The 21,051-nt window shown below is 47.7% G+C and overlaps 1 protein-coding gene across 1 annotated transcript in view; it reads right to left on the reverse strand.

Annotated features, from left to right (window-relative positions):
- Positions 1–21,051, reverse strand: part of LOC119464493 (uncharacterized) — a 54,700-nt gene extending 33,649 nt beyond the window's left edge. Inside the window, exons 1-3 of the mRNA XM_037725492.2 lie at positions 20,989–21,051; positions 16,326–16,427; positions 12,508–12,593 (exon numbers count right to left, since the gene is read on the reverse strand). Of these exons, the coding sequence (XP_037581420.2) occupies positions 12,508–12,593; positions 16,326–16,365 (126 nt within the window). The 5' untranslated portion in view covers positions 16,366–16,427; positions 20,989–21,051. The remainder of the gene's footprint in view (positions 1–12,507; positions 12,594–16,325; positions 16,428–20,988) is intronic.

Consider the following 21,051-nt stretch of genomic DNA (forward strand, 5'->3'; position numbering starts at 1 on the left):
CGGGAAATGAGGTGAGAAGACAACATCATCTAGGGTAGCACAAACACGTGTGCCACTTAAGACCGCGCAAGATGCTGTCCATCATACGCTCGAAAGTAGCGGGCGCATTACATAGGCCGAATGGCATGACATTAAATTCGTATAATCCGTCCGGTGTGACGAAGGCGGTTTTCCAGCGGTCAGCCTCTGCCATGGGGACTTGCCAATATCCAGACCGCAAATTCAAAGAGGAAAAGAACTCGGCACCTTACAAATAAAGTCCCTATATAAGAAAAGTACCGCCATCCTTTGACAAATGCCGCTTCGCTCTCTCCTGTGTTATCCTGTATCTCTTATTGGACGATGACAGCGCGCGCTTCTCACTTCTTTATATTTTCTTTTTTTCCGCCTCAGAGCCATGTTGAAAGTCCTCTGCGCAGCCGCAGTCGCCGGCGGCGGCGGCGGTGGAGCGCGCCCGGCCTGAAAGCTTCAACGTGGACTTTCTAGGTGCGCCACCGTCGACTTGGCTTTCGCAAGCAAAAAGTAAAGAAAAAGCAAGCGCTTTAGGAGAGGAGGCGGCGGAGGAAAGAGTAGATGGCGGTACTTTTCTTATATAGGGACCTTACTTACAAACAGTCAAGAGCATCGTCTATGCGCGGTAGGGGATATACGTCTTTGCGCGTAATATTGTTAGGGCGTCTGTAATCTACGCAGAAGCGAATAGAACCATCTTTCTTTTTTACGAGGACGACTGGCGACGCCCACTCGCTATGGGATGGCTGAATCACACCACGCCGAAGCATATCGCTCACTTGTTCGTCGATGACACGGCGTTCAGAAGCTGAGACACGATAAGGACGCTGCCGGAGTGGGGCGTGCGAACCGGTGTCGATGCTATGCGATACTGTGGTGGTGCGGCCGAGAAAATGTTGATGACAGTCGAAGGAGGTGGTAAATTCGCGTAGCAAGCTGATAAGTTGCACGCGTTGTGTGGTTGTCAGATCACCGGAGATTGACGGATGGGAGCACTCCAATGGCGGTCCATTGGCACTGCCGAGGGCGGCGAGAGACGTCGAATGTGCGTCGTCGGGAGCATCGAAGAGCATTGAAGAATCCACAGTTTGAACGTAACCGAGGCACTCTCCGCGATGCAAAGTAATCGGCAGAAAAGACACATTGCACACACACATGGCACCACGGCCAGCACTGAGGGCGATGATGGCAAAGGGAAACGGAAAGGAACAGCGATGTGCGAAGAAGTTACATGGCGTGAATAGCACGGTTGCGTCACGTGCTGATGCGCAAGATACGGAGATGATGGTGGCTGACTGAGGAGGGATATGAGTAACTTCGGCCACAAGCATTTTTGTAGACGTCACAGGATCCTGGTCCATGGCGGCATCAGAAAGAAAAGACAACTCCACCTCGTCACGGGCACAGTCAATAATGGCATTGTTTGACGAAAGGAAACCCCAGCCTAGGATAACATCGTAGGAGCAGGACGGCAGCACAACGAATTCAATTACATGAAGCGACTCCTTGATAACAACACGTGCAGTGCAGGCTCCCAATGGTTCGACAGGCTGTGCGCTCGCAGTACTCAAATACACTCCGGAAAGCGACGTCGTTACTTTTCCTATTCGTCGGCAAAGTCCTGCGCGTAACACCAAAATTGCTGCGCCCGTATCGACCAGTGCGTTTTTCGAATTCCTTCGACGTATACCTGAATGACGTTGCAGGGGTTCTTTCGAGGCCTTTGACAAATCGAAGGGGACGCAGTTCTCGTCTCAGGAACTGCGACACTTAGTTTCCCTGAGGTAGAGGGCTTGGCCGGCGTCTCATCGGTGAGATGGAGCGGCGGCGTGGGGAGGGAGAACGACCAGCATTGTTGAGAACCGGTGTTTCATCCGGCGGCACAGGAGATTGTAGCTGTCGAGGGGCGTAAGGGCTCATGGGTCGGCGGTTCTCATAAACAGGCAGCATACGGCGTCGACAAAAGCAGGCAACATGTCCCGGAATACCACAATGGTAACAAATTGGGTGGTTGTCCCCTGGGCGCCAAGGGTTTGGTTGACGTGGTAGCTGTGGTGCAGGCGGTGATAAGGGAAACGGGCGCGCAACAGCTTGGAGAGGTGGACGTGAAGCGAAGGGAGGCCTTGCAGCGACGTCAGCGTACGTCAGGGGCGCCGCGACGGTAGGCGGTGGAATAGTATCTGGCAGGCACTCGGCGACTTGCTCTTAGATGACGCTCTGTAACCCCGGTGTCAATGGAGAGTATGGTTGCGCTTTCGTAAAAGGAAGTTGCTCGGCACCAGGGAAAGCTGCCGAGCAACTTCTTCTCGTATGAATTCCTTTATCTGTTGCATCAGAGGCGACTCGTCAACACCTAGCGTCAGACCTGAGACAGCGGCGAATTCTGAGGACGGATGTCGTGTGACTACTCGCTGCCTTCGAAGTTCGTCGTAACTCTGACACAGCGCAACGACGATAGACACTGTGGTCGCGTTTCGGGCGACCAACATTTGGAAGGCGTCTTCCTCAATTCGCTTGAGGATATGCCTGACCTTGTCGGCTTCTGGCATCGTTGTGTCGACTCTGTTGCACAGATTAACGACGTCTTCGATGTAGCTGGTGAAATTCTCACCTGTTTGCTGGGCGCGTCCACGCAGGCGTTGCTCGGCCTGAAGTTTACGTACAGCAGGGCGACCGAAGACTTCTGTGAAGTTGGACTTGAACGCCGACCATGTCCGGATGTCGGATTCGTGGTTACGATACCACAAATGTGCAACGTTTCTCAAGTAGAAAATTACGTTGTTGAGCTTTTCCCTATCATCCCAGTGGTTGTGCGCGCTTACTCTGTCGTACGAGGCGAGCCAGTCCTCGACGTCCTGATCACCGGTACTCGCAAAAATCGCAGGATCCCACTGATGCTGCACGCCAGGACAGATGACAATTGGTGCCGTGACTGCAGCTTGTTGGTCTGGATCGTCAGGCATGGTTCCTAGAAGGCTGGGCGGGATCGTCCGGCTTGGGCCGAGATTATTGAAGGGTTCGGCTTCGAAGTTCCAGCGTCGATGGAGTCGTACCCAGCACTCTCCACCAATTGGCAATGTGTTTATTGACAGGGTGTGCAAGGAGTGAGAGGTCGAACTCAGTGTGGTAATCGGAACCCTGCGAGCAGTCAAAACCAGCCCCGTGCGTAAAGCGCTGGTGATGCGCCTGACGGGCTGGCATTTCTTCGTTAAATTTCATACGCTGGGGATGCGCCGGGCTAACCACCTGCTTCTTCTTCGTTACAAAACAAGTGAGTCGTTGTTGCCACTGATCATGCGACATGGTGTCCCATCACTCGGGCTCGTGCACATCTCACTACCTGTGCCACTGTTGCAGACTTCTTGCTACATATTCTCATACCCCTGCATCTAGCTCGCTGTAACTACTAAGTCAATACAGCCTTGCTCATCGTAACACAAGTTAACTGCGGCCTACCAACAAAGACAATCGGCTTGACGGAATTCCTGAACCGAACGCTTAACAACACGCTAGCAATGTATGTGCTTACCGGACACCAGGATTAAGATGCTGCGTTGCTTTTTGTGATATTCGCGGGTGGTTCCAGGCACGAGACAGCCGGTTATTTGCCGTATTTTCTCTTTTTCGGTCGAAACACTACGTTGCCTATGGACACCCTGGTCCCTTCTTGCGCGTGCCCTCCAACCAATCTTGCTCGAGAGGCTATTACCTGGGCTGACCATGCCCGTCAGTTGGCGCGCGCTTGATTTTCGCTGTCGCAGATCCACCTGCAATACCCATCACAGTACCGAACACTTTATCTCTGGATCACTTGTCCTCGTTTAGTCCCCATCACGCCGTGTCGGGTTTTTCGAAAAGCTGTTAGATGGATCCGGTAGTGTTTTATGCAAGCATGCCCGACGTATTTCACTGGCTTTGGCATGTTGCACGTTGAGATACGTCGGGTATAAGCATGGGGAACAGCTGAATACATGCTGCCATCACCACCGCGCTCATTATGTGTGTTGTGGTGCAGCGTGCCTGAGTCGGCGCAACACCCGCAGATCGGCATGCTCACCAATGCTGCAACTGCCGCATCTGCTTCCATAGCATTCCGTAAGCATTCCGTAAGCATTCCGTTCAGTGCCCTTCGACGTGATACTAGGCCAACGTGTGCTTCTCGCAAATGAACCAATGATGCAGTTAAGCCTGGTACTAATCCACTTAAGTGATTGGTGCAAATGTGTCCGTCTTGCAGAATTTCACAATTACGAAGACGTTGAAGTCCAAACTGTGATCCTAAATTCAACGAAATGGTAACTAACCGAAGCAGGAAGCGTAACTCTTCTCCGAACAGTTAGCTCCGCCGACCGCTCTTCAAGTCACCTTCAGTTTCACTTCGCGAACAGGCGCGAGTCACCCTTGTCGTACCCTTTGATTTGTCGCTCAAAGCAGTTCTTTCTTTACGCTTCGTTAGGAAACTGCTTTATTGATACCACTATGCAGATCACTAATAAGAACTTAAAATTGGTAGCTCGAGCTACGGCTTCGTATGAGACGTTTTAGTACTGCATACGTTTAAAAGCAATTTCGGCCGTGTCTGTTTAAATGCACATTTACTTTGATGGAAGATGTGAAACCGGGATAGTTAGTAGTCCATGATGATGTGCACAGCGCCAGACCGGACAGAGGAAGGAAAGGCAAGATGGGGACAAGCGTTGACTTTCAGCTCCGAGTGGGACTTCCGAGTTGGAAGTCAGCGCTTCTCCCCGTCCTGCCTTTCCGCCCTTTGACCGTTGTCGCGCTGTGAAAATCATCTACCGTGATGTTGTTTCGCCTTCTTAAAGTTGTGAGTGCTGTATAGAACTTACATTTAGACATGGGCCAACTAAAATTTGGGGATGTTCCAAAATAAATTGGGGAGTGGGCTAACTGAAATTTGGGATTGGGCCAACGTGAAATTTGGCCTTGGTCTAACTGCAATTTTGGGGGTGGGCCAACTTGAAATTTTGGGATGATTCAATTTGAATTAGGGGTCGGCCAACTTCAAATTTGAGGGTGGCCCAAGTTGTATTTGGGAGTGGGCCAACTTAAATTGGAGGGTAGGCCAACTGGAAATTTGGGGGCCGGGATACTTAAATTTGGGGGGAAACTTGAAATTTGGGATTTGGGTGTTGGCCAACTTGAGATTTTGTGGTTGCCCAATGTCCAATTGAATGCTGCTGAGCGTACTTCGAATTATGAACACCTCGCGGGCAAGCAAGCGCATTCAGACTCCTGGTGCGTTTTCATCGGCCTTACCGAGGCCCAGGCAGAATGCAGGCAAGAGCTTGCATGGTCAAGGAATGCGCGCATAACACAGGCTTGCGAGAGTGACAGCAAAGGTGACATGGCATCGCGGTAATACACTCTCCCCTCACGCAAACGTCTCACACGCTACTGCGGTAGCTGTTGTACCCTTTCGACCACTCTGCTCCGTCGAGGCACGCTTGTGCCCGGCGTTCCGGCTCAGTCAGAAGGGCAGGATGGGGCGAGAAATACTGACAATTGTCTATTACAGGTTAAGCATTATTTTCCAACGGAAAGGTCATGGGTAGACACGCATATGCTAGGAAAAGAAAGTAAGCAAAACTAAGCAAAAACGAAGTCACAGCTGAGCCAAACAATGCTTATGCATTCGTAGACAGTTCTCAGAATTTCTGTAGCATGTTTAAGTGTTCTTTCTAGAATGTCACATAAGAACACGGCATCCATACAGTCTACAAAAACATGATCAATCGTTTCAACATGGGGACACAATCGGCAGTTTGTCGACCAAGGTGTGAAACAGACCCTTTTTTCGAGCCAGGTTTTGACAGACTTCCGCTGAATGTAAAATAAAAAATAAGTTTCGATTCCTGGACAAATGATCAATCGACGGACACGCTTAAGTATATCTAGGTAATAGCATTCCAAACAAAGTGCACGATAAAGGGGAACCGAAAACATCTGAGTGCAGCAGAAATTTCCTTGTACGAGGCAGTGAAAATATATAATCTATACTAAAGCGAGCCTTTAGAAAGTAAAAACTTTCAACCTCCTTCAAAAGCCCCAAGTGGCCGTTTGTGCATGTCTGGCAGATGGCGACACGGCTATTTCTGGAACGTGATTGATTAAGCGAAGTTGTGGCATCTCTCTTAGAAATGGACAGTTTACATAACGAGAGAAGAATAACCGAGAGACAAATAGCCTGACAAAAAATCCAAGAGGAATAAAAGATGCAGAAAGGAAAAGCCACACGCGGAGCTTACCGAATTGCTTTATCCCGTTGTCATATTTACCACTGCCTCAAAACGTCTCGAGTTTTTGCCGCATTCTTTTAACACAGAAGTGTTTATGAAAGGTTTCACGAATGGCTTCCTGCAGTGGATGTAACGGATGTGATGTCGGCTCCGGCGCCACCATCTAGGAGCTGTGAAGTGAAGTACTGCATCGTAGCACTAACGAGCGCCGACCAGGGAGCGCTTCCGGTAGTCACAGTGCTGCGGAGGCTTCAACGCGGTGTAGCCATAGAATAAAGAACCAAGTCTAAACGGCTTCGTGACCTTGTAAACTCGTCATTTTCAAAGAATTACTGTGAAATAAACAATAAAGTCAACATTATTAAAGGTGTCGGACGGCAGGATTCGAACCCGGGACCTCTAGCACAGAAGCCCTATACTGAAACCAGTACGCCACGGACGTATACACCGGCACGCGGCTAAGAATGCCCTTATCAATTTCTCGCGGGCGAGGCAGCGCATTGAGATGCCTGGCGCGTTTCAACGCCGCACGCTAATAGGATGCCGCGAGCGATGCAAACATGCAACATGGTCGCCGTACCGCAAATCGTGCACCTTTCGCTACAGCGGACCATGACTTAATGAAGCAAACATGCAACAGTTTCTGTGAAGACACGCTTCACTTTCCGTGTTCCACAAATTCCTATGAAAGAGGGATCAAGCATAATTTTTTGTTGATATCGGCGTTTCGAAGACCGATTCTTGCGCATTTGATGTACATTCTGCTCTAAGCTTTTGTCCTTCAACGTGGTTAGCGTGCACCTAACGCCACTTCTAAATGCCTCTTTTGTTAGAATAGCAATCCCTCCGCCGCGCTAGCACTGATTACCCTGGCGGTGGGCTACGGCTCCTAGCATCCCCCGCTTGCTTGCGCAGGATTCCACCTAGCACATTCGATGACGGGAAGGTCGTCATCATCATCATCATGAGCCTATATTTATGTCCACTGCAGGACGAAGGCCTCTCCCTGCGATCTCCAATTACCCCTGTCTTGCGCTACTGTATTCTAACTTGCGCCTGCAAATTTCCTAACTTCATCACCCCACCTGGTTTTCTGCCGTCCTCGACTGCGTTTCCCTTCTCTTGGTATCCATTCTGTAACCCTAATGGTCCACCGGTTATCTATCCTACGTATTAGATGGCCTGCCCATCTCCATTTTTTCCACTTAATGTCAACTAGAATATCGGCTATCCCCGTTTGTTCTCTGATCCACATCGCTCTCTTCCTGTCTCTTAACGTTAGTCCTAAGATTTTTCGTCCCATCGCTCTTTGTGCGGTCCTTAACTTGTTCTCGAGCTTCTTTGTTAACCTCCAAGTTTCTCCTCCTTTTGTTAGCACCGGTAGAATGCAATGATTGTACGCTTTTCCTTTCAACGACAGTGGTAAGTTCCCAGTCAGCATTTGGCAATGCCTGCCGTATGCACTCTAACGGGAAGGTATGCGCGTATAATAAGCAGCTCGTACGCATTCTAACCACTCCACTCTGAAGGTAGCGCGAAAATTCGCCGAAATCGAATTGCAGAAGAGCTTGCTCTTTATGGATCCACGGTATCTTTCAGACGACAAAGTGGATTGTTTGCGTGTACATACGTCCGACGTAAGTTTATACACTTAATTTTCGAAAAGCTACTGTTCCCGTACATCGGCCCATATTGTACTAGCCGCGAAATTAGAGACGTAACTCATGAAATCGCTACACTGTTTTTGTACCCATCGGTTCGACACCGTACTAACATCCTACACGTTGTCCGACTGAAGCACTATCATATCCCGGACACCTCTAACATCGTCTGCGGTGAATTTTTTCGGCCCGCCGTTGTTCGACAGCACCGAATCAGCTATTTCAGTGCCGGGGGCTAATGTTATGAAGCACTTATCCTGCTGACGAATAGAAAGCGCTTGAAGTGCAACAGACGAGAAATAGGACGAGGTGTGGTCTATCAGTCCGCCATCATTGTTGTTGTGGCCCACTCTGTTCCTTCATGCAAATAGTGCAGATGAACCCTTTGTCTCGACTCGCGGAGGAAGAAAAAATTATGCGTCAGCATTGTGCAACACGACTGAAGTCACACGTATCGGCCCAAAACGTGACGCCACGTCAGAGCGCGTACTAGTTTTTAGTGCTGCCGCGCCACAGGCAGAGCTACGACAGGGAAGCAGGAAAGCCGAACAAGTGCGCATCCATTGAAAACCACTGGGAACCAAACGTTCCCGGCCAAGATGCTCAATCTGAGAGGTCACGTCTTCGGCCGAAATTGCGAGGGAAAAAGCCAAGAGAATGGCTTCGTGGATGGATCCGTCAAGTAATACTCTCTCAGTTTATTCCCTTCTTCTATGCCTTTAACATCTCCCCATAATTTTTTAAACTTTCCAAAATCATTCCATACTGTGTCTCATAGCCTGCCAATACAAAAGTTTACTTATCTTACCGTGCCGGCTATCATACTGAAGTGGCTGGAGGTTTATCAGTCTTCGTGTCATCAGGTGCTCCACAGAGGTCGGTCCTGGACCCCTTTCCTTTCCCCTTATTTATAATTTATCTTGTTGAAAGTTAGTCTTGTCATATTGGAATATACACTGATGATTCTCGCATTTACCTCTAAATATCACGCGAAGCCCAAATTCAAATACTGCAAAATAAGGTCGATAATGTCCTATTTTGATGTGACCCGTGGCATATGACCCTCAGCCTGTTGATGTGTTTTCAATAAGATTTACTTACAAATATATTTCCTTTTTAGCATGGCATGTCATGAAAACGACCTAACTGACCATCGGAAACGAATACAAATATGTCGTAGTTATTTTTTCGGGCACTTTATTATGGAATGCACATATTGAATACACTCTATCTAAGGCTAAGCCCGCTCATCGCCCGACTCGGCAACCGCCCAGTCATTGCGTAGGCTACGATCGTCACCCGGAGCATGCTGCTTGCGATCAGCTAAAACCTAGCACCAGCACCGACAACCTAGTCAGAGATTGGGTGAAGTTAGTCCTGGAAGCACTGATGCCAAGGCGCACGGGCGCGTAATCACGCGGCACATTTCACATTTCGCGTGCTACAATCAAAGCATTGAACGCTATCGGCCGTGTAAACTTCTAAACATTCGCTTACTAACTAAATTAACAAGCATGGTGTCGCGCCAGCATAAGCAAACGCCAACACATCTCACTCGATGACCACACACACTCGCTGTCGAAACGCTGGCATGAGAAAGCGCGGCGGCAGCAGCGAGCGAATTGACCTTCGTACTGCCTCTCGCTTCAACGCGAACTAAGCAGCGAGAACACAGAGCACGCGAAGCTATCAGCACTCGGCTCATTCTGTTGCCATCGCTGATCGCTTTCAAGATAAGGTCCGGGGGCCGCGCCATATGTAGCTGCTCCCGAAATAGAACCCCCCTCCCTCCCCTCCCCGGCGCCTAGCGCGCGAGGGAAGACGGCGTGATTCTCCCCGCTTTCGTCCCGAGCGTCCGAGATTGAGCCACCATCGTCGGCTCACCCTCACACGCTTTCACTCGCACATACAGCATACGGCACCCGGCGATGTTATCGCCCTTGGACTTTACACGGAACAACGTGGCGACGGCAGAAATGCGCCTGGAGTGTCCATGTAATTGCTCTCACAATTATAATTGCACAGGACATAATGCACAGAAAACAAATGAATGGTATGCTTGATTACGAAAACCCCGCTTTCGCCACACAAAATTCCTAGCATGCGTAAATGTTTTACCTATTTTCTCGAAGTGCCTAGGTTTTGTTACAAATAACTTTTACTCGAGGGCAGGAAAGGATAACCGAACACCATTGGCTTCGTAATCGTATAACTGGACCATTTTATTATTGCGATAGCAATTACATGGGCACTCCAGGCGCATTTCTGCCGTCGGCGTCGCCGTGAGGTTCCGTATAAACTCCACGGGCGATAAGATCATCGCCGCGCGCTGTATGCTGTATGTGCGAGTGAAAGCGTGCGAGGGTGAGCCGGAGATCGCGGCTCAATCTCGCGCATGCAAGGAAGCGAGAAGGAAGAGCGCTGTCTTCCAGTAGAGCGCAACGCTCCGGAGGGAGGGTAGGAGGGGGGGGGGGCGCATTCGACTCCGCGCTGCCCGACCGGCCGCAAGGCTCCGGGGGGCGGTACGGAGGGGGAGCACGTTCTACGCAGCGCGCTTCCGCCCGTACGGCTGTATCATGAAAGCCATCTGCGTCGGAGGCAGAGTCCGCCTTGCGCTGTGTGCTTGCGGCTTATTTTGCGTTGATGCGAGCGGCGGCCAGAAGGTCAATTCGCTTGCTGCTGCTGCTGCTGTGCTTATACATTACAGCGTTTTGACAGCGAGTTTCAGCGGTCATCCAGTGAGATGCGTTGATGTTTGCTTGTGCACGCATGACCCCATGCTTGTTAATTTAGTTAGTTTGCCTATGTTTACATGCTTACACGGCCGATAAAACTACTATCCTTACTTCGTATATTTACCTACTATTTGCTATCACAAACGGTGCTTCGGCTTTCGGGCGAAACTGCAACTTTTTTTTCTTTTCCACTTTTTTACCACATTGTCTAAAGTTAGCTGGCACACCCTGTATAAAATCTTAATTTACCGGAATAAATCTGTTGTTGATAGCTGAGTGATTTTGTTGGGTAGCTCGCCTTTGTACCGATCTTCGCCTTCTGTTAATGTGTTAGTGAATGCATAAGCTGGCTTATACATTCACGTACATAAGTATGTGTACGTACATAAGTACGAGTATATATACGAACATACATTCACGTTCCTATACCTCCTTAATTACTTCTAGTTATGTACATAACCCTCCTTAGTTACTTCTAGGAGGACGAACACAGTCAAGCCTGCTGGAGGCTTTTTTCCGCTTCATCAAACACCTTTTGTTTTTTTAGAGCGAAATATCTACTATACCACGCCTCGCAAGGTCATTTATCGCGTCGCAATGACCTTGAGCCGCCGGAGCGTGAGCCGGCAGAGCGCAAGTGTGGCAGGGGTGTCGTCACGCCACGTGATCCGCTAAGGAGAGGCGTCGCAGCTCCCCGCTTCAGCACCACGTGACTTAGGCGAGGGTTTAACGGCTTTTCCGCCGGCACTTGGTCGCTCAGTCTCGCCATGGATGCGTGCGTGCACTCTGTGAGTACGCTTCAGCGCGAGCGACAGGCTGAACCTAATCATCCAGTAGATATAGCTAGACGGCAGGCTGTGAAATCTCAAGCAAAGGCAATGCTGGCTGCTGAAACACCGGAAAAAAGGGAGGCCAAATTAGCACGTTATAGAGAAGTTTACCAAGCGCTGAGGCGTGCATTAATGAAACAGGCTGTGTGCATAGTCTTTTCGAAACCGAGCCAAATAGACATTTCGCTCGTGATAGCTAGGTTTACAACAGCTAAACATCAGCCAATTTTTTATTAAACTTATTTCATTGGATAAAACGGCTCATCATCCATGACGACACCACGTGAAGGTTACCCCCAGCCGCATTCTTTATGTAATTGGAGCCGATAAAAAAGACGCCTGCAAGCTCACTATGAGTGACTTAGGTGGTGGGCTGCCTTTAAAAGCAGGCCACGATCAAATAAACCGTAGTGCAACAACGATGACGATGACGACACACTACGCATTCTTCCATGATGCCCTCGGCAGTTCGGAGTATTTGCCTCTAGCAAGATGGCTGCATCACGTGTCACTTTTGCCGAGCCGTTTCTACTCAAGAAAGTTTTGTGTGTATTCTCCCTACGCTTCGCAACCCTTGCTCACGAGCATTGAATAATATTCGTACGTGCGCATTAGATATCCTGAACATTGCTCAAAGGTGGTAATATTTTTACAATCAGCCAGAACTATGAGAGCCAAGCTTGGGTGTGTATTAAACAAAGAAGGCGCAGTTCGTCTGAAAAATATTTTCCAAAAGTTTATCCCATAATCAAAGACATGCATGTCATGTTCCTTTTCTCTTACTATATTTTTTTAGTTCCCCAATTTATTTTCCAACAAACTGCAACTTTACCAGGGCGCATTTCTACTTCATGATTCTGAATAGTCTTAGTATCTTATACAAAATCCGAGGTATATCTCTCCCGCGTACGTTTCCTCAGTATTCAAAATGTAGGAGTAGGAGTTTAGATTCACTGTTTTTTTTTCACGACACAAGCATCTAAAAGTATACGAATAGGTGCTTGCTTACCGTTACAATACGAAGGACCGCATTGCTGGCCGCCTCCGTTTCCGCAGCTTTAGGCTCCGCGTTCACATTAAGCCATAAAGACGTTGCTGCAATAATAAGAATTGCTTCTAGCAGGTGCACTTCAACCACGCAGGGCTTCATCGTCGAATGATCGGTGTAAATCAAGAAAGCTTATTTCAGTAACCCTCTTTCCACAAGTCTATGATGTGTATGTCATTGTTCAAAGAAAAGAAAAAGCTTTTAAATACCTTCCTCCTTCCCGCCCCCTTTCCACATCTGTTTAAGGGTAGTTTGCTTTTTTGTGGTTGTTGTGGTTGTTGAATGATCTTTACTGACTGTAAACCACGGTTATGTGCTCTCTTATTCATTTTTCACACTTGGAAATATGTTAGAAGTAATATTATTATATTCCCCAAAGATTTTTAAAGAAAGCACTGCTACAGAAATTACCGCAGCGCATTCATGGATGAATTAATCCACTGTAACCAGTTGGGCTTGTTGGTTGAACATCGTAGAAGGCTACAGCGCGGAACCAACGGAGACAAGGGCGAGGCACACAAAGAACACAGACACAGCGCTGACTTTCAACCAGAATGTTTATTTTGCCAGTGCACAGCTAGTTTTATAGTGAACACTTGACAAAAATACAAGATCACTCATGCGCACAGAACCTGCTCATAACTCTATCACACCCTGGCATTTGAATCTAGGAAAGTCAGCTCTTTTTCACAAAAGGCTATCGATGAACAACTGACTCAGTTTTTTCCCCGCACGTTTTGATAAAGCGGCAGCCTCGATAATTTTTCCGGTAAAGCTAGATTTGCTCCTAGATACGATCTAACATTTTTCGAAGACAGGTTTGCACCCACAGTCACGACAGTGCACACCTAGATGACCTTGAATGGTGTTGTTAACAATGTTGTGGTGTTCCCTTGGCCGATGGATGATGCATCGGCCGGTTCGCCCGATGTAGACTTTACGACATGAGATAGGCATGTCATATACGACATGCTGGGCACATTGTGTGAAGCTCTTGGTTTTACACTGGGCCTTCTCTTCGAGGACAGCGTGATGTTGCTTACTCAGTGACATCAGTTTCCTAGGCGTGGAAAACACAACATTGCTGTTTGCTGTTTTTTCCGCTTCCTTCCAACAAAAAAGCAACATTTCTGCTAAGGTCACATAATCCTTTTCAGAATAAACGAAGTTCATACATTCCACATCAAATTTCACCCAGCTGCAGAAACACAGCAGTGGTGGGTGGAATTCCCAGATTGGCTTAAATGTTATAATTGAGCAAATAATTCAAAAGATTTATTTGTACCCTCCCTACTGAAAAACCCCCGTATTACCCATAACTCCTATATCCAATAACATCATATGACATATAGGAAAAACATGTTTTTGTATAGGATCCTATATGTTTCATATCGGATTATTGGACATGGGGTTTATGGGGCATATTAATTTTTCAATAGGGCTGTTCCAATCATTCCCCTAACCTTGGCGGTGTTTATTTATTTCATGACTTCAAGGCACACGTGTCCTGATTTGTGACTGTGGAAGCTGCGCACATAATTTTCGTGCTAACCTTTTTGACCGGAAGAACTGAGATACTCTGCAATGATAGTTAAGTGTAATAGCCAGACAATATGGGATGCTTCTTATAAAGCAGTAGGACGAAATCGGTATCTGCAGACGCTGTAAGCACTTCAAGTCACAAAGTAAACATTAAAAAAAAGTGACGTGCGCTGAACTTGGTTACTGCAGCTGCGTTCTTCTTTTTTTCCTCTATCTCTGGTATAAAGTTCTGAGTGAAGCCAACGAAATACAAAAAAAAAGCTTTCAGATGGCACGAATCAGTCTTCTGCCCTGCACCCTGAAGCTTACATGCGTAAAGACCTTCCATAAAAAGTAGCACATTATTCAGACGGTAGAATGTAAAATGACCCAGGGCGCCGAAAAATGCGAGGCAACGGGTATACAACTGCAAGGAAGTTCCTGTTATAGCAACAACATTCCAGGTGAAGGAGTGGCGAATGTGGAATGATGTTAACGAAGGAAAACGAAAGGGCAATCATTCCGTGCCCCGATCGTTTTGATGAAGAGTTGAATGCCAGCCAAAGGGTAGGGGGATTGTGACGTCGGTTTTGTGTGTCATTGAGCCCTCTTCTAAGGTTTCTGAGAACGAATAAATGCTTCGGTTTATGACGCCAGGCATCACGGATTTCTGGGAAGTTCCCTGGCCGTGAAACAACTGTTTATGACCTTCGACCGCCAAGGTATCTGAAGGCTGCTGGGAAAGATCCGAATGCCACTAAGATTTCGACAACGCTACAGTTTTCACTATCTATCGCCAAATGAAACTCCCTATAAACACTTTAAAACCTGATTGTTATATATAGCCTGACTTGGCACCATCCGTGCTTATATTTCCTCAGTTGTAATAACTTTCTGAACCTAAAACTTATCGAAATGAGCCCTTTCCTCTGCCATTAGCAATGATACGGTCCCAATCTTGTCGCATTCTTCATAGAAAAAGTGTACGTGAAACAAACTTTGCCACTGCAAATATTAAGGATGCGAAAGCCAAGGGTTGGAAAAAAATTATCAAAGTAAATCTGCTGCTTTCTTAAGATTCCCTATAAAATGTTCAATATCAAACAAATCATCGATTTTCGTAATTATGTGCACATAGGCCAAGAATAAAAAAAAACATCGTACTGATATTTTTATTGCTGCGTAGCTTCACGTCAGTATTGTGACTTGCCGCAGTGAACGGGTTCACAGGGAGTCAAGGGGGGGTTCACGAGAGATCCCAGCAACTCGGATTCCTGGAGGCTCACTTATGCCAATCACTACGGTCGTATTTTTATTGCGATGGCAATTATATGGCCACTCCAGGCGCATTTCTACCGTCGTCGTCACCGTGAGGTTCCCTATAAAGTCCTCGAGAAAATCGTCGTCGCGCGCCATATACTCTATGTGCGGATGCAAGCGTGCGAGGGTGAGCCGGCAATCGCGGCTAAATCTCGTACATGCAAGGGCGGGAAGCGGGAAGGAAGCGCGCCGTCTTCCAGTCGCGCGCAACGCTCCAGAGGGAGGGTAGGCAGGAGGAGGGGGCGTTTTACTCCACCGCGCCTGAGCGACTGCGCGCGGCTGCCGGCGCGCCGAGTACTACGCCACGCGCTCCCGCCCCGGCGGCTGCATTATGAAAGCCATTTGCGGCGGGGGCAGCGTCCTTCCTGCCTGCGCTGTGTTTTCGCGGCTTAGTACACGTTGATGCGAGCGACGGGACATCGGTCAATTCGCTCGCTGCTGCTGCTGCTGCTGCCGCGCTTACTCACTACAGCGTTTTGACGACGCGTTTCCGCGGTGATCGAGTGAGATTTGTTCATGTTTGCTTGTGCGCACGTGACACCACGCTTGTTACTTTAGTTGGTACGCCTATGTTTACAAGTTTATACGGCCGATAAAACTACTCTCCTTACTTCGTATAGCTGTCCACTAGTTTGCTATCGCAATCGATGCTTCGCCTTTCGGGTGAAACTGTGTCTTTTTAATAATTATGTAATGAATAAACAAAGCGAGTGTTGTGTAGTGCACAGAAGTTGCCATAAAGAGCGTTTATTATAGCAATATTTATGTTGACCCTCGCATGTTCAGTTGTAAAGTGAATATAACAAACAATACAGCAATATAACAGTGACTGCGGACGACATACTTTGTAAAAAGTTGCTGAGAAGTGTACAAGTCAAACAATGAATATCCAGTACCTGGCAGTATTTCTTATACAGATGTCTTCTTAACCCACTCACCATCCAAGATGAACAGTCCAACCAAAACACGAAACTCCATTACTTTCCACTCCGGGCTAGGCGTGAGGAATCCAAGGGGCCTACTTCTGTAGATGTGGTTTCCTAGTATCAAAGGAAACAAAATTCTGCAGTATTCATACTAACTCAAAACGCATTATTTTAAATCAAACAGTCATTTGAATTCCTCAGATGTCAGGCCCTATAGTTTAAAACCCTCATACGATCGATCCCCACGGTCTTACAAAATTTGCGCAAGGGCATGTCTACGGAGGTAATGAAACACAGACAGAATGGACTGCAGTATACGTATAAGTTCGCGCAGTAAGTTTAAGATTCCTAGAGAAGAGCCAACCAGCCCGCGAGAAAATTTACAAGTGGCAGTAGTATGCGCAATTCTAAAAAGGCTTCTCCTTTTAATGTGAAAGCATTATATGCCGCATTACGCGAAAATCTGTCGTAGTCGCCGTCACCGAAAGATGGTACCAAAAATGGCCGCCGGCGCAAAGAGAATAAAAAAAACAAGTAAAAAAATCATGAGCCATTCCACTCTGGGAAGGTGGATGACCAGCGAAGCTGTTTAGCACATGACACAGACATGACATAGAATTTCGAACAAAGGTACGACCGCATTTGTTGTCTTCATCAGTGGTCATCGTGAGGAAAGGCACGCACACAGATTTATTGTCTTGATTGGTGGACAATTGGTGTTTGCGGCCCGCCGGCATCTGCTGTCGCCGTCGCTCTTCAAAGGCGCGTTGTTCCTCGGGAGTCCGCACTGTACGTGGCCTCCCCATTACGACGACAGAAGAGAAGTGAAATTCAAGATGGAGAACTGCAACTTGTTTTTCCTGGTTTGTTTATATACCGCCACCGTGGGAGAGCGGAAGAAAAGGAAACTAGATGCGCAAGCGCTTGGAACGCGGACAAAGAGAGCGCGGTGCGAGCGTACCCATGCATGGCCGACGCGGGTCGCACAGCGGCAAATCTTTGACAAACCTTTATTATCTACCTTGGAGTCTACTGATCTTGAAAATGGTACCTATAGATAACTAATCTACTCAAAATGCATATGAGGAACGTCGACGAGCCAGCTGTGGAAGAAGACGACGACGACGAACGCGCGAGCAGTGGCACGAACGCGTTCGCGCGGGACCTGACTTTTGTAGCGAGAGCTACATTGGCCGCATTCTCGCCGTTTCGCTGTGGTCGGTGGCCTAACCGCGAGCTGAGCCGTTGCCTAGCAACCGCCGGCGTTGCATCGGCGTTGCCGGCGTTGCATCACCGGAGAGCTGGCGTGAGTGAGTCGGAGAGCGCGCGAGGGACGCGCGCTTTCACGGGGAGCCAACGCACGGCGGAGAGCAAACGCGAGTGAGGAGCCGGCGTTGCATCGTATATATAGAAGGGGCGTCCCGGTGGGATTCGTCGGTAGATATGAAAAGTGAGTCAGAGAGACTGAAATAATCCAGGCTTCGTCGTCGGAACGAATCCAAGAGGAGGCAGCGAGCCGAGGAGCCGGAGGAAGAACGAGCCGCACGCCTCGGGAAGCGTCGTATGTACGAAGCGGCCAGGCGAGTGCATTCAGATGAGGATGGTTCGCCGTCTAGTTCGGCATCTCGTGCCAGGGCCGCAGATCAACGACGGAATGAAACACCGAGCTAAACAATAACACTAACCGTACCTCTCGCTACGCACACCCAGGCATAACTGAATTAAGCCACAGCCAATTTCTGCCCCCTTACGCACACGAAAAATCCACGGAACCCTAGCCATGAACACCTTCGCTGTAAAAAAAAAAAGATTTGTTACATTTCGGTCCAGGTGGGAATCGAGCCCGGGCTTCCGGGGTGAGAGACGAGCCACGATGCCACGACTGCTCCACGGTTCCGCCTTACTAAAGGTGCGCCTAGTGCGTGCGTGATTGCACACGCCATGTCCCATCCATGTGGCTGACTGAAGATGAGGCCTATTGCGTGCGTCATGGGGCACATGACGACGCAGACAATGAGAAGGAAGTGGCGCCACGTCATGAGTGCATAAAATGAGCGCGTTCATGACAATCCGAGGTCTACAAACGGTATAACTCTTTCGCTTTCCCACACGTCGGCACTCCAAATGCCTGCAGAACTTTTACAGCGAAGCTGAAATTACAAGCAGCTGAATATGCAAGCAGCTGCTCGAAAGAAAAAAAAACAGGCGTGAAATTCTCAAAGCCTACTTACGGACCAATTCGGCGTTAAAAATTACAGAAAGCATATTCACAAATGTAATAACGTAAGATCATCAAGCTTACGATGTCCGCCGCATCGCTGTAGACGAATGCTGTAGTCGACAAAAGGCGTGTATGTAACGGTAGCACAGGGGCGAACTTCCGTGCTTGCACAAAAGTAGGCGTAAGTCGATTCACACAACCTAAATGGCTGTCGCAGCTACGATAGAGGTGTAGAAGTCTTACGAGCACAATCATCCTGACCTGCGCGACTTGAGTTGTCGCTGGTAGGCAATGGAACGTGCGGTTGAGGCCGTCTGGTCAGAAGCCCCAACTAATAGCCGAGAATGGCACGTGTTTTCGTTTTAGTGGCGCCCATTGATTGGTCATCTCGAAGAGCATTGAGCAGTTTTAGTGCAGAATTGTATTGGGCGTGCGCCGCTGTGGAAGGCAGTGATAGTAATGTTGTGCGGCGAACTTGTGTTTATTATCTGATAAGCTTTGCTTCTCTGTGTGAACGATAGCTTGACCTTTGATCCTCAAGATACTATATGAGGTCGTAGCAAATAGAAGTGTGCTGTCCGTCCATGACAACTGTCAAATTTGTCATTTTTGTGTTTTGAGAAGTTCTTTATTTTTTTTCCTAGTTAAGACTAGCTCACGCTGATAGGGATTGCGGATGATTATTTCTGCACACGCTTTTAGGCTATGCTTTTCTGTACAAGATGAAAGAACGACAAAACAACTAAACGTGTTTAGTTATCGAAACTGGTGGATATTGGACAGTTTTCGGTCGTCTTGCATGCTGTTAGCCTCAGCTTTCCATTATACTGCTAATTGTTTCAATTCAGCGTTAAGTCGGCCGCGCCTTAGGGTCTGGACCCACGGTTGCAAGTTCATCATGCAGCTTACGAAGTGGGCGAAGGCACGCATACTACGCACGACAATCCTGTCTGTGATATGAAACAGGACGTTAATGCGAGGACATATGAAAAAAAAAACGGCGCATAAAATCACGTAGTGCCATTCATACGAAAATCACGTGGACTGCTCGAACTAGCTTGAAGCCTTCAAGTAAAATAAATACGCCTTATGAAAGGAACAAATCATCGTCGCATGTGTCGTCTTGTGGGCAACCGGGTTAAGGAAGGCGTAGGAATACTCTTCTGTGTGGATAACATCGTCTGAGGGGAAAACATCTGTCGGGTTTGTTCATGCCACTCGATTCTAATGAACTACACAGATCCATGTGGCATTGAAGCATCGAGTAATAGGTCAGCAGGTTGTCGCCAGAAAGCGGCCTGCGATCCAATATATAGAACTTGACAAGACGCCAGCTTTATCATTGATCCAAATGTTTAACGTGCTGTTCGGTGTAAGAATATCTACACCTTTAGCGCACCACCTCATATCGCGGTACTAATACGTCTTTGTAAGAGACCTATAATATTTCACTCTTTCTATGTCACTATTTATTTACCAATGCCTTGGAAATGCCCACTTGCGGTATTTTGTAATGTACTGATAAGCAGGGCTCATGCAGAACATTTGACTTAAAATTCTGGGAAAAGTCAAGCATTTCAAGGATTCCGAAGCCCGAAATTTAAGGAAGGGGAAACAAATGTAATTCGTGGACCTGCACAGTATTTCCCACTGCATTGATAAAAATCGCCATCTGGCATGTTGATTAGTAGTGTCCGACTTCAGCCAAAGATACTCATACGTTAATGCCAAATGGTTGAAACTTGCTTTCCGCCAGGCATTTCTAGAGCCTAGGGCACGAAAGGAGGGCCATGATGGCTGCGGTGTAAACCAACGAGCAAAACAACACAAATGTGGCATCTGACGATTTGACGCAGTAGTTGGAACCGTTGTGGCTCTCAACATAACTACCATTTAAAAACTATGCGTGTTGTGTAGCGAACCGTACAGCACATGATTTTTTGGAGATGCTGGCAGATGTTCCTTCTTGTAAAACAAGAATTCACAAGAGGAGACAGTAAGACCCTCAGCTGTTTTCCTTCGTCATTTCTGGAAAGGATTATTCAACAGCTACTCTAAGCTACTTTTCCTTTTATTTATCGAAATTCTTTGAAGAGACTGCCATATCTGTTGTAATATCGCCATAAGGCTGTGTTCATTACGAAATATATTTACGAATTAAGTCAGGGGGGTTTTATTTACTACCGAGCAATATCAGGAATTTGGACAGTCGTTGACGCTATTCTATTATAGTCGAGCCGTTTTTTTTTTTCTTGCCTCAGGGCGTTAGAGAGAGATACAAAAGTATGTGACAGGCTGAAAATGCTAGCCTGGCTTATCGCCTGGCATGTTACACCGTATACTGAGCGATAATGACGGCGTACATAGCTATCATATAAGCATGCAAAATATAGTACGCTTCCAGGGTGTGCAACAAGTGAAAATAATGCTTCAAACCATATAAGGTAAGTATACCTCTTCTGAGACGGAAGTTGCACGACGAAACACTGCAAGCTTGCGTCAAGGTCTTCGAGTAGG

Source organism: Dermacentor silvarum, chromosome 9 (assembly GCF_013339745.2).
Source record: "Dermacentor silvarum isolate Dsil-2018 chromosome 9, BIME_Dsil_1.4, whole genome shotgun sequence".
Lineage (NCBI taxonomy): Eukaryota > Metazoa > Arthropoda > Arachnida > Ixodida > Ixodidae > Dermacentor > Dermacentor silvarum.